General features: G+C 36.8%; 1 protein-coding gene across 1 annotated transcript in view; it reads right to left on the minus strand.

Annotated features, from left to right (window-relative positions):
* The window catches only part of TRDN (triadin), a 143,992-nt gene that overhangs the window by 108,967 nt on the left and 20,989 nt on the right, over nt 1-14,036 (minus strand). Inside the window, exon 2 of the mRNA XM_017739416.1 lies at nt 4,361-4,570. Coding sequence (XP_017594905.1) covers nt 4,361-4,570 — 210 coding nt within the window. The remainder of the gene's footprint in view (nt 1-4,360; nt 4,571-14,036) is intronic.

The raw sequence follows: 14,036 nt of genomic DNA on the forward strand, positions 1-14,036 counted from the left end.
TAATTTTGGGTTTCATAGATTTGGTGAGGTTTCATTAGGTTTGATTTAGTCTGGCCTTTAAGTGACTGGCTAAATCACTGTCAATTTACTCTGAATATTGAACACTCTGGATCTGAAATTAGGGTGGTGTTAATTAGCTGTAATTGGTCACAGAGATGGCAGGGAATTTTGAACGCTCTATTAGCCCATTAGCAAATATGGATTCCTGGGCAATCAATCTTTAGGACTAAAATAATCTTAAATTATTGAGTTGCATTTACCAATTAAAATATATAATCCAGTTATGTGTACAAGAAATGCATGAAATACATTCATGAATTATGAAGCCAATTAAAAAGGTGTGTTTTCTAACACAAAGGATGGTAGTAATGAACTGTTGCAAAGCAGACATAAAACTGAAATTAATTTTTTCTTCATTTCTGAAAATATTGAAAATACGTGAGATCCTTCAATGTGGCATGCTACTTATTCCATATTCATCCACACTACGTACTGCATGAGATTTATAGTTTCTTCTCTCAAGCTTTTGTAATGCATGTCGCCTTCATACCACGTTAGAAATATTTCAGTCATGTTCATAGTTGTACAATATGTTATGATAGGAATGCAAGCTTTCATTTCGTTCCTCAAAGGAATGAGCATAATACACTAAAGCACAACACTGCAAAATTTAATTTCCTCCTTCTGGGTAGATAGAACAGGGGTGAAAGTTTTAGCACTGATCTAATTCTTGTCTCGTGCTTTCCTCGAAATCCACTGCTAAAGCAAAAGCTGATTTGCAGATTCGATCCCTGTTCTAACTTCTGAACAAATTGACACCCAAGAGGCAAAGCTTTACACATGCAACCTGTGACATGGGGTCCTCCTGCTATGATATATTTTATATCATAACCAGCACCTCCTGAGTAATACAGAGTACTTCAGAATTTACAGCCATCATGTCCTGGATGTGTAAAATTACACAAAATTGTATCTTAAATTGTTCTATGAGTGGAGCTTGAGTTCATGTAATCTAACTTCACTTACCTAAACCCTAAGAGTTTTGCTCCCTCAGCCTCCCTCAGTTCTGTAAGCTATAATGCTGAATAAAGAGGGCCAGCAAAAAAGTAATTTACCGCATCTGCTTTAGGATGAAACTAAACACTTCTTTTTCATATAGTTATTGGGCAAATGTCATCTTATATAAATTGTCAACATTTCACTAACTTGAAGTTTACTTCTAAAAGAATGTGAAACCATAGTAATCAAGAAGCAAAATCCATGGGTTGGCACTCTAATCACAGAAGGTGGTGTGAAGTTCATACTGATAAGTTAAAAGAATACATAGCAGCTAAAATATGTGTACTGATACTTTATGTCTTTTGGAATTATTTGCCTTTCAGATGATAAGAATAAAACCATTAGTTATTGAAGGAAAACAGTTCTCAGGTTCAAGTTTAAAATACTCAGCTCATGTGTAGTGTTTTTACTGAGCTGCATGAATCTCTGTGTACTCTAGGCAGCTCATAACCTAGGGGATTGCACTTCCTGTATTTTCCAGAGGTTAACAGCTCTGTAGTGTAATCAGGGGGAACAAATCCATGTCTATTCCTCAGCCACACAGTTCCCAGGCTGTTTTACTAGGTCAGCCTGCTCCTGCTTTCTGCTGCAGTCACTGCTGTGCAGTGCAGTCACTGCCACAGCTCTGCTATGCAGGCGGTCATTTCTGGCACAGAAACATAGTGAAAGTCCCTGGTGGGTGCCCATAGATCAGAATCCTCTGTCAGCTTTGTAACTGCCCTTCAAAAATCTGCAGGCTGCTCCTCGGTCACCCTCCCGTCTCCTCTAGGCTGAGTTCAGCTCTCTCAGCCCACCTCATTCACATGCTATGCACACTTTCTGAACTTGAACTTCATGGAACTTCAGGTAGAGAAATGGGAAAGAAATTGAATGCACTGGCTTATGAAAGGCAAGTGTTATTTGAGGAAAGATACACCGAATTTTCTGTATTTTATGGATTTAAGAAGTATGCAGCTGAATATAATTTTACTGGCAACTTTCATTTGCATTTGAAAACTAGGAAATTAATTTTAATCATGCTTGCAAAACTAAATTTACAGCCCAGAAAATAACTATTCACTCTTTTTATGCAGGTCTGGTTTTTCAAAGAACAATGTCAAACCCAAGACAAAAAATTACTAGGTTTTAGATTTAAGGAATCACTTAGAAATATGCTCAAAATTCTACTTTCTCTATGAAAAGAAGGCATTACTTTCACTGGAGAAAAAGAGCCAAACTGTCCAAAAGTGAAAATCGTTCTTGTATCAGTAATGCCAGCTAGGTGATTTTATGTGAAATCTTCAGCTATTTCCATGGAATTTTTATAGATCAATGGGTTTAACTTGAAAAAATCAGTAGGGAATCAGGAGTTGAAACCCAAGGGTTATGATAACACCTGTGTAAATATTGTTATATTTATGTAAATACAGAAAAAAGTCTAATATACCCTGGTTTAAAGAAGTACAGCAGTTCCTTCTCTTAATGTTTGACCATTGAGACCTCATTTGAATGCCAGCTCAGTTAATCACTTAGGAACAGGAATATTGCTGGGAAGGAAAAAAAACAAACTCATGGACTCAAAATACTAAAGTACCATCTCTCAGAGACCTCCACAAAATAAAACTCACCCTGCAGATTAAATTTTACATTGTTTTATTTCTATATCCTGGTCTGAAAATGCCAGTTTCCATCAACATTTGTGAGATTTCAGCTCATTTAACCAATACAATATGAACAGAATTCCATCTGCTTAGAAAGTTTCCTTCAGAGTCCAGTGCAAATACAGATTCTTATTGCTTAACATTACCCTGACTTGTTTATTGAGCATGTGTGACCTGACAGCTAGATCAGAAATTTCTTAGTTTAAGAGTTTAGTCTGAATTATGCCCTGGTTCTTGACTGTTCATTGAAAACATGTTAAGAACTTGATTAACTGGTTGATTGATTGATTGATTGATTAATATTTAGTATGGGAAACTAAAGTTGAATATGATAGTTTCTCTTTCTTAGTTTGTATTTTTGTTGTAGCATCAAATGTTTCGTGTCCAAATTAAACCTGATCCATATTTTGAAAGGATCTCTCAAAAATAACTTTATGGTTTCCTGGGACTCCAGTGATGTCCTTCTGAAAACAAAGACAGATGAGAAAAATATTTAAGAAAGTTTTGTGGTACATTTGCTCCACATTTCAAGCTCTGTGACATCTATTGATCCAGGATTGCTTGGTTTCTTTCAAGATCTATATATGTTTCAAAAGCTTTCCAAGTAAATCTTGAAGTCAATATTGATATATAGCAGGACAAAAAAAAAAATCTACAAATTTATCAGTAAACTAATAAAGTCCAGGAAATCTACTCCAAAACATCAGCTCAATTTCTTTTGAATTAAAAGGAGTCTGAATTTCAATTCTTTGTTAATTATTGTGACAGATGCAATAACTTTAGAGATGGAGTTCTCATTTAAGAAAAACAAGGAGCCACAAACAGTAATTTGTTTTCTGCTTCACATACATGTTTTACAATAGTTAATGGCTGTTTGCCTCACAAGTTTTACTACTGAAGGCTTGCTGAACACTACATACCCTTTACACAGCAGTTAATTTATTTTTCATTGTATATCATTGCCAGATAAAAGGTATAAATATTCTAGTCCTTCCTATTCCCTGCTCCTTTTTTTTCTGAATCACCGTCTTTGTACCACCCACTTCATCTGTGCCCTCAGTAATCACTATGTTCCCCAAAGCTTGATTTTGTTCATTTATCTAGCCAAGTCTTAAACTAGGCTAGAGTTATTGCCTTATTGAAGACAAGGGTGTGTCTTAGCTAATATTAAGAATCTGGTCCTCTGCACTTAATGGTTTTTGAAGATCAGTTTTAGGGTTAGCATGTTCTTCTGCATTTTTTGGTCATTGAAATGTGTAAACAGATATCAGAATATTCAAGGCAACTATTAATGACTTTATATTTCTGAAAATATGAATTAATACTAATTTTATTTTTCTAGAAAAAAAATTTATATAGAAACTGCAAAACAGAAATCTGACCTTACATGCTCATATACATTTTACATTACTGTCAACACACTCATTCTGCAGGATGAGGATGGGCTGCAAAATGGAGAGACTTAAATGATAAAGATATATGAAGTGTAAACTAATATGTTCTGACATTTCTCACAGTATCTTTTCTCCTAGTAAACTCAGCAGAGACCCTATACTGTCCCCAAGGAGGTGAGACACAGGCATAATTACATAATAGACACAGCTTAATAATTTTTTAAATTTGAGTATACAAGGTGTCAAACAGAATATGCTGAATTTTACCTGCTAAGGCTTTGTAATCCACCAAGTCAAACATTACAATAGCTACTGCTGACCAGGTAACAATCAGAGCAACAACAAGAAGCCATGCTGCTGGTGAGCTGAACGTAGTCACAAGGTCTTCTGTCACTGATTTCTTGCCCACTTTCATGGATGACGAAGGAACAGATCCGTTCTTACCGTCTATTATTGTCGTGGTTGTAGACATGTGTCCTATACAAACAGACAAAACAGAAGAAAACAGTGTAACAACTTGGAGTTTAGAACCAAGAACATGAATGCTGTTTTGAAATTGTTTTGTAGTCAGTATGTTTAAAATAAATATAAATGTTGTATTACTAAAAAAAGGTTCTTGTACTTTCTGGAAGAAATAGTCACAACCAGCCTTTTTGATTATAATATGACAATTTTTAGTTTGCCACAAATAGCTACAGGCCTAGGAGAGTGATTGATGAAAGCATAAAACATTATTACCCTCCAAAGGATTGTCTTGTTACGGGCCGTAGGCCAGATTCTCAGGTGATGTGATTAAGTGAACTTCCATTGACTTTAATGGAGCTAATGCATCTACGCCACTTGAGGTTTGGCTGGAATTCTGCTGTCAAGGACATGTATCAGTAGCAATAGAAATATATACACTTCATTTCATCTAACAGAAACACAAATGATTTCCATGTTCGGGCACCTTAAAAGTTGTAAATAAGATCGTAGCTGATTTTTAAATACCTTTGTTTGTGGAATTTTTCACTTAATGAAAAAATTGCCTAAGAAACAAGAGTTAAAATGACAAAGCAGACTTGATTCCAGAAAACATAGGTTTGGTACTAAAAAGCTGGTAGGAAGGTGAGTGCTACTTAGCTAAGTGAGCAGCTGACACACATTAACTGTGTAATGGACAGTAACAATAGTGACTTAACCTGCTTCTTCCTGAGGTATTAAAAATGCTAATTTTGGACACAAACCAAAACAGTGGTAACTGAAACCTAACCATATTTGAAAAGTCTCAAATTAACCTTCTTCATAAAAGACATTTTATAACCTAAACAACCTAGGAAGGTATTTTTTATTTTCCATTATATACAATAACAATGGTAAAAGTATTCCTAACAGCACAGTTCAAACTATTAGAAGGCCACAGTATCTCCACTTAGTTTACAACATCTACTTGTATGCTACAGTTAAAATATTCAAAGATATATTACATGTGGTTTTGGTCTGGTTGTTGAAACCAACTTTCCTAAATTAATTTCAGTGATTTAAGGGACCCTTGCCCACACAGACATCTAAAATTTCAAGGAATCAGGTGACACCTGGTTTGCACAGATCTTTGCTTTTCGCTTATCTTCTGTCACAATTGATACAACCTGTAAAACTGATATTTTCTGTGACAGAGTCGCTCTAAAGTAAGCAGATTTAATTTCACTTTTGACATGGAAAATGACAAATAGACACTCAGAAACTATGGCTGGAGCTAAGGTACAGGCTGTTGAAGACTTTTCAACCTTTGCGATCACATCACGTATTTAGACTCTGAGAATCACAACATTTATATTCTCAAAGAAATAAAAGAAGAAATTATAAGATCCTTAATATTACCTATACATACATATATTTTTCTGTTCCTATTTTACCCAAACAAATCTTCCAGTCCTTATGCTAATGAATACTAGTTTTGTTCCTTTTTTGTAGAATGTTAACACAATATCCTAGAGTGATACTGAAATGGCCCTTTATGTATCTGACAAAATCATATAGAATTGAGAAGGACAATTTTGGTGGAATATGTTCCCTAATCTTATTCTGTCATATCTGTTGAGTTTTCAAATTCATACCCCAATCTGTTCTAGAATTCTTTTATTTTATTATGAAGTGCATTGTATTAATATGTAGTTCCCTTAGCTTTGCCTTTTAAGTTTGCTTCTGCACAAGGATCCTGGTGCTGATCAGAGCCTTGATTCAAGTCCTGGAAAACTACTCTGTTACACAGCAGTGTTGTAAGAGCAAAACAAGATTGGCATATTATATGGGTTTTGTTACTTATTTGAAATTCAGCATTATTTATAGAATATTTATTCTCCTTATAAATAATGTCTATCCCCTAGGATAGAACATATACAATTTTCAAAAAATGTTATAAAACCATCACTGTTTCCATTTATCCAAACAAAAAAATTTTAGATCAAACATTTCACAGCAGGAAGAAAAATCTGCCAAGTGACAGCTAACAATAAAGATCAGCTTCCTAAGTCAAATTCAAAATCAATAGCATTTTGTTATCCTACTGCATACAGGATACAAGTAATTTGTGCATGTACCAGGTCATAAATGACATATTATGCATTTTTTCCTCTTGGGGATATCAGTCAGAGTTTATGATGTGTAAGACAGAATAGAAAGGTACTGTCTCATCTTGACAAATCTCATTAGTACCACAGCATGTCTACAAGGACATCCTAGTGGCAGATATTTGCAGTTATAATACAAGCAATTAAAGCTCTATGTGAGTATACAGATACAGACTTATACTTGCCAGTCAAAGGATCATTCCTCTAGGTCTGTTGCTATGTAAAAATAGTTCCTTCCTATTTAGTACACCTAACTTTTCATACTCAGACCACCATGTGTCTTTGGTGAAGGAAATAGTAACCAATGACTTATCAGAGCAACGCTACAGAGACAAAGCTCAAGTATGCTAGGTGATCTATGGCAAGATTTTGGCTGTTGATGTAGTCAAGTCAGATTTCCCCTTAAAAACTCAGGATGTTATACAATAAAATCACTGTCATTGCATTCATTAAAGTGTGAGTGAACAGCTATTGATTCAAATTTGACTGGAAGTCAAGCTAGGAATATACTGTTATATTGCTGGAGGTTCCTGATACAGGTGCTTGCAGTGTGATTCAGGGGCCTAAGAAAGATCTCCAGTGTTGTTTTAAATGCTTTACATTATCAAAGACATCCTCACGGGACTGTCAGGCAAAATCTGCAGGACAGTAATGATGGAACTGCCTAAAAAAAAAACAACCAGGTGGAATGTCCTAAAGCAAATAGAAATTAGATTTTTCTGTCCCTAGATACCTATATTAACAAAATTGGCTGGAGGATTTTATCTGAAGACTCCTGAGAAAGACATTGTTTGCTGCTACATAATCTCATGTAGGGTGGATTGTATATTGATACCACCACCATTTCATGACTTCAAAAAGAAGAGGAAATAAATGATTGCCCTCTCTCTACAAGCATTCTATTGTTGTAGTACCCAAGGTGTTATCCTCATGCTTTTCTCTGCCTGTTTCTTGCTTCAGGATGTCTAGGTGCTCTGTTCATTCTTGTGCATCTCCTACCAGTGCTAACTTTCTCCCCAAACTGTCAGTGATGATATTTACAGAGCTAGACAACAGAGAAAAAGGGGATGTAGATACCATGTTTCCATCACTTCAGCCAGGAATGATTCTTCTTTTCTCAGAAAAGTGCCAAAGTTAGGCAGAGCTCCTGCCCAAGAGGTCAGTGTGGCTTCAGGTGCCCAGTAGGGGAATGAGAAAGACAGGAATTTTTGTTGTTTTGAAATCACCCAATGGAGCCTATTGAGTTCTACATTTACAATTAGCAGAGGTCATTCAGTAGCAGGTTAAAATCAGATTGCTGAATTTTTCTAGGTATTCTTTCCATGCATATAATAAACATTTTCTCTCTCAAGACAAATTTCAGCGTCCATATTACAGCCAGTCTGAATCCAAGTAAGTTTCCTTTTGATGAGCACTGCAGTAGATCAGGAGATTCATGAGTGGATCAGTTGTCCCTGCTTTGGGAGAGACAACATCCATCACAGGAGTGGAAGGTGCAGCTGAAGGCTGCTACAATTTCAGCCATCCAATTTTAATCCACTGCCACATGTCTGCTAGAGCCTCTTGGTACTTTGGGTTGTGATTGCTATTGATTTTCAATGAGGATAGGAACTTTAAAAAGTTATATATACATTTCTATAAAAAGATTACTTCAGGGATATATACCTCTGACTGCACATCACAATTTCTCATGCACATGGGACTACCCCGACAGGTCACAAATGTCACCTTTACATCAACAGATTGATTTGCTAAATTCTAAACAGCTAAAACTCTGAGATTCTTACTATTTCTCTGGTTTCAGAGTTGTCACTCAGAATACAGTCTGAAGACCCATAAGGTCTCGTAAGCATAAATAAACCTTGACAATTGGTGACAACTTTGAGGAGAACACCGTGTAACTTTCAGAGTCCAAAGTGAGCTTGTAGTCCTGGCAGCTTCAGTAAAATACTCTTCATATTTGTGGGCTGAGGCATAATCTCCTTAAGGCTTAATAAGCATAGGAGTCCATGGTTAAGGATGGATACTTGATTTTACATTTCAACTGCTATACCTTCTACTACTCTGGTAGAAAAATGAAACAAAACAAAACAAAGCCTCCAAAGCCAATAAATAAACCTATTCCATTCAGACTCATTCAGGTTTAAAAGAGTAATTTTCTGTATTTATGTTACTTCATAACTATTTTATGTATAACAACCTTATTCTGCCAATAGGACAAAAAAATTAGGTAAAATATTTAATGTGCAATGCCTTTTTATGGCTAGGCATATTAAAAGCAGAGGGCTAGTCATGATACTAAAAAAAGGGGTTGTTCACTTTTAAATAATAATATTGTTGCTAGGGCAATGCAGTTGGGATGTGAGAAACCTCAGCACAGTCTGCTCTAAATGAGAGAGCTGGCAGATTTTGACTTGTCTGTTCTACTCCCCAGATGAACACTCCAATAAGTAGGCTATAGAGTATTCTGGATTCAGGTCGTTAATGGCTCCTGTTTGACCTATTCCACTTCACTTGGAATATTTAAATACTAATTAAGGAAGCAGAAAAGAGAAAAAAATGGCTGTGTAAATCGACAGTGTATGTTAAGCACCAGCTCAAGCCTTGGGCTTTAACCTGGTGACCTTATCAATCCACCACTGTTGCAACGAGGCAGGCAGGAGTCTCAGCCTACAGTAAGGAGGGTACCTCAGGGAGAAGAGGACAAGGGATTAGAACCCTTCAGTGAAGAATTGGGCAATGGATATAAGATAATCTGCTGCATGTTTTTCAAGCTCAGTGCATCACCCTTAGTGAGTCCACAGACCCGCAGGCATCACAATAGTAATTCTTTCCCCATGTGAGGAAAATGATTTCTACCAAAAGAAAGGATTACACCTACACCTGTTGTTCAGGTGATACTTATGCCTTACTTATGACATCCTCCTGTTTTAATGTCTGCAAGGGTCTCCCTTGGCTTATACGAACAGAAAGGAAAAGACAGAATTAATTACGTGGTTAATAATTAGTATCTTAGAATAAAATATTATTAATAATATTTTTTCCTGAAGTGACCTAATGACTTTTTTCATGTATTTGTCTTGTTTATATATTTATGTGAAAAAAAATGCTGAAAAGAGAGAAGGACCCTCAGGACCCACCATATGCACTGAACAGAGAGCCTTTATCATCTTATCCGGCTAGCACCAGGTGCCAAAAATGCAGATACAGGACAACAAGCAACAGAGTGCGGAATATTTCAGAGGAGAAAAAGCAAGATCACTGCAGCTCGTCAAAACCTTTTAGTCTTCTCCAAATACTGCTAAAATGTGCAATTACAGTGGATATAAAACCATTTTCTGTGGAAGAACTTTAGACCTGGTAAACTTCAGTAAGTTAGAAACTTAGCTAGATCCACTACCATGGATCAGGATTTCTATTGGACATACATGGAAACATACAGGCAAGACTCTCTCTAACACAGAGAAGGAGATAGAACAGGGAAAGACAACTTACACAGGCAAATTCAGCTTATCTTTGAAAGCTCGTCTCTCTCACTGTTATCTGCAACAGACTGTGAGTAGGACAAGGATCTACAGTACAGCCCAAAAACGTGTGGTGGGCACCTAGTGTAGGTCTTCTACAAGAAGCTTCTGCAAGCTTTTGAGCAGAAATGTGACAATTTTAAGAAAAGCCACTTTATTTAGAGATGCAGCATAAATCTTCTCTTGAGATGACTGACATTCAGCAATTTCTTCTCTTTTGTATCGAATTATATCCCCGTACATATGAATGAATGAATGCCACTGGAATAACTAAATGGAAAAAATAAATAAATGGAGTTTCACAACTGATACCAAAATTTACACACTTTTAAATTCATCACACAATGTACTGAAGTGTTGCTTTACTGTTTATATAATTAAAGTGCAAAGAGAAAAACCTCTCAACACGTATCATGTGTATATTCACAAACTTCTCAGACTTTAAGGTAGTCTTTCTGAAGACTAGAGGCTTAGAAAGCTGTGCCTGGGACTGCATATGAGAGAACATATGCAGTTTTATTGGTGACTGATAGTTATAAAAATGTAATATTCTTTATGAAATGTGGAAAACAGGGCTAGAGATTATGCAGAAACTAATTCTACGTGACAAAAGACATAGAATAGAGACTATGGAATATGGAGCGGATGGTGTATGAAAATTAGCTGAATGATTGGATTCAGAAAAGGCACTTATAATTATTATGGTGGTTGGTGCTGTGTACTTTTTTAATTTCCTTTTCTGTTATTATATCTGTATTGGTTTTATTTTTGATCAATACAGAACATCTGATAATTTAAAGTAGATAGTATTAATCTTTTTATTCATTGTCCAAGAAATTATGTACACCAATCTTTTCGTTTCATCGATTTCAATAAGCAGCTTTTAGAAGAAAAGATACTTTCTATCAAGCCATTTCATTATTAGTCCAAAGAAACTGTGTACTTCATACAGGATTAGTAACTAATACTAATAGCACTACTACTTCTAAATACTACAGGGTGAAATCTAGAAACTATTAATGCTGTATGTTAACATGTTGTAGCTTTGCTAACCCATGACACATGTGATATATATTTTGGGATTGCAATAATTGAGGTTTCTTAGGGTACTGTGGTGGGTTGACCCTGGCTGGATGCCAGGTGTTCACCAAAGCTGTATTACTCCTCTCCTTGCCTGGACAGGGGAGAGAATATATAATAAAATGCTTGTGGTTGAGATAAGAACAGGGAGAAATCAGGCACCATTTACCATCATAGGCAAAACAGACCGGACTTAGGGAAATTAGCTGGATCAATCAGAACAGGTAATTAGAAATAGAATCTAAATCTTTCAACCCCTGTCTTAAATTCACTTCAAATTTTTTCTATCTCCTCCCTGGAGCAGTGCAGGGGTACAGGGAATGGGGGTTGCAGTTAGTTCATTACATGCTGTATCTGCCGCATTTTTTCCTCAGGGGGAGGACTCCTCACACTCTTCCCCTGCTCCAGCACAGAGACTCTCCCATAGGACACAGTCCTCCATGAACTTATCTAACTTGAGGCCTTCCCGTGGCTGTAGTTCTTCACAAACTGCTCCAATGTGGGTCCCTTCTGTGGGGTGCAGTCCTTCAGGAAAAGGCTGCTCTAGCATTGATTCCCCAGAGAGTCAAATTACTGCCAGGAGCCCCCTCCTGCGTGGGCTTCCCATGGGGTCACAGCCTCCTGTGTGCACTCAACTTCTTTGCTGTGGAGTCCTCCAGGGGCTGCAGGTGAATATTTGCTCCTCTGTAGGACTGAAGGGAGCCAGCCATGGGCTGCACCATAGGCTGCAGTTGTCTGGAGCACCTTCTCCTTCACTGATCTTGAGCTCTGCAGAGCTGTTCCCCTCACTTGTTCTCTCTCCTCTCTCGGGTTGAAGGTTTTTTTATTTCTCCCCTTTCTAAATATTTTATCTCAGATGTGCTACTCTCATCATGACGGAATCAGCCTTTTCCAATGATGGGTCCATCTTGGGGCCATCAGATATTGCCTCTGTCAAACATGGGGGAAGCTTCTGGCAGCTTTGCTCAGGAACCACCCCTGTAGCCTCCCCCACTACCAAAATATTTCCATGCAAACCTAGTACAGATACAATATGGTACTACCATGTGCTCTGTGGAAAAAAGGTAAAATATCTCTGAAGAAAATAGTTTAAGTAATATCAATTAGAAACTTCCATAGCTGTATGATAAGAAAATTACTTTCCGGTGATGTACGGCCAGGTTGCAGGAGCGACTGGGCAACTACCAGTAAGGAAAAAGACTTTTCAATATGAAGATACAATCTCTGACTCAGGAATTTTCTTTATTTCATATCACTGAATGCTGAGCAAGTATATTGGCAGGGTAGAGTCTAAGCATTTAATGCTTGAACTTAAAACTTTTTCTTCAACCAGTAGCTGCTGAAAAAGACAAGATACTTTCAAATCTTCATTTTTCACCTGCTAAAATAATTTGAACACATGTATCTGATTTTTTTTCCTGTGGACAGCTACAAAGATTGCCTTAGAAACACTTTTGTGTATAGAAAAGATTGGTTGTACCTCATGTAAGAAGTTGGCATACGTGGTTAACTCCTTGCCATGCAGAGTCAAATGATGGATTTGGACCTTTGCTGTACAAAAGGAGTCAGAATCCCCTGAGGGCAACCTGGACTTTGCTTCCCTCCTGATCAAGGAGAGAAATTCAAGCAGTAGCAATTGGGTATGGTTTGTCTAGAAAATCTCAGAGAAGGGAATGGGGTAGTAGGGAAGAAAGTCTGGGAAGCACAGCTGGGAAAATCAATTTGCTCTAGCAACCAGTGTAACTGATAAAAAGATCAGAAGATTTTGAAAAGGAACAAGTGTATGGTCTCTTTGCTCCAATCAGATTTCCCCTGTGGAAAAGAAAATTGCTTTTTCAGGAATACATCACTGAGTCCTGTTGAAGAAATATTAATAATAGCTATTGCTTGCTCTGGAATAGGCCAAGGTATGAAATGTAGAATTAGATAAATTACATATGAAGAATCTACCTATTTGTACAGATGTCTTGAAGCAATCTGAGAACTTCAAGGAGGGGAAGTGAAAACCAGTTTCAGCCAGACCTAAATTACACTGTGCTTTAAAATACAGCCAGCAGTAAAATAAGTTAACTCCCTCTCAGCTGATATACTTCTAACCTTTGGCTTCAGAGGGCCTGGTTAGGTCAGCAGATATCTGAAGGATTTAGGTGCCCACATCCCACTGAAAGTTCATGTGAGATGAACCCCAAATCACTTGAAAAGTTGAACTTCAGAGATTTGGAGCTGAATTTTCATGTTCCCTTACATGTTTGAATTTCATATTCTAGTAGAGCACTGGTTGACACTTCAAATCAAGCAGAAGAAATCTTGTCTCATAACTTAGCAAGGAAGTGTAAAAATGTCTTCACTCCAAAATTGCTTATAAAGAACTCTAGGCTGATATGAACTTTAACCTTCTGCTCTGTGGGATTTTTTTCGTGTGTGCATAAGCAATTCAGCAAGTTTTTACATTATTCTGATTATTTAAATACTTGAGACACAGAAGGCATTAGTAGTAGTTAAAAGATCTTCTGTGCTGTTAGTCTTATATGACTGATTTTACTCTGAACCTATCTGCAATAATTCACACCTGAAATTATTTTAAAAATAATAGTAAGGGATGACCTAAGGACAAGGTTTCAAAGATGACAGGTTTTATTGGGAAATTTTACAGATCATTTTGCTTACAACTATATCACTTTTTGTAGTAATTCCTTGAGAATTTAGCAGACCACAGAAGTGAAGAATAAT

The sequence above is a fragment of the Corvus brachyrhynchos genome, unplaced genomic scaffold (genome assembly GCF_000691975.1).
Source record: "Corvus brachyrhynchos isolate BGI_N302 unplaced genomic scaffold, ASM69197v1 scaffold14, whole genome shotgun sequence".
Classification (NCBI taxonomy): domain Eukaryota; kingdom Metazoa; phylum Chordata; class Aves; order Passeriformes; family Corvidae; genus Corvus; species Corvus brachyrhynchos.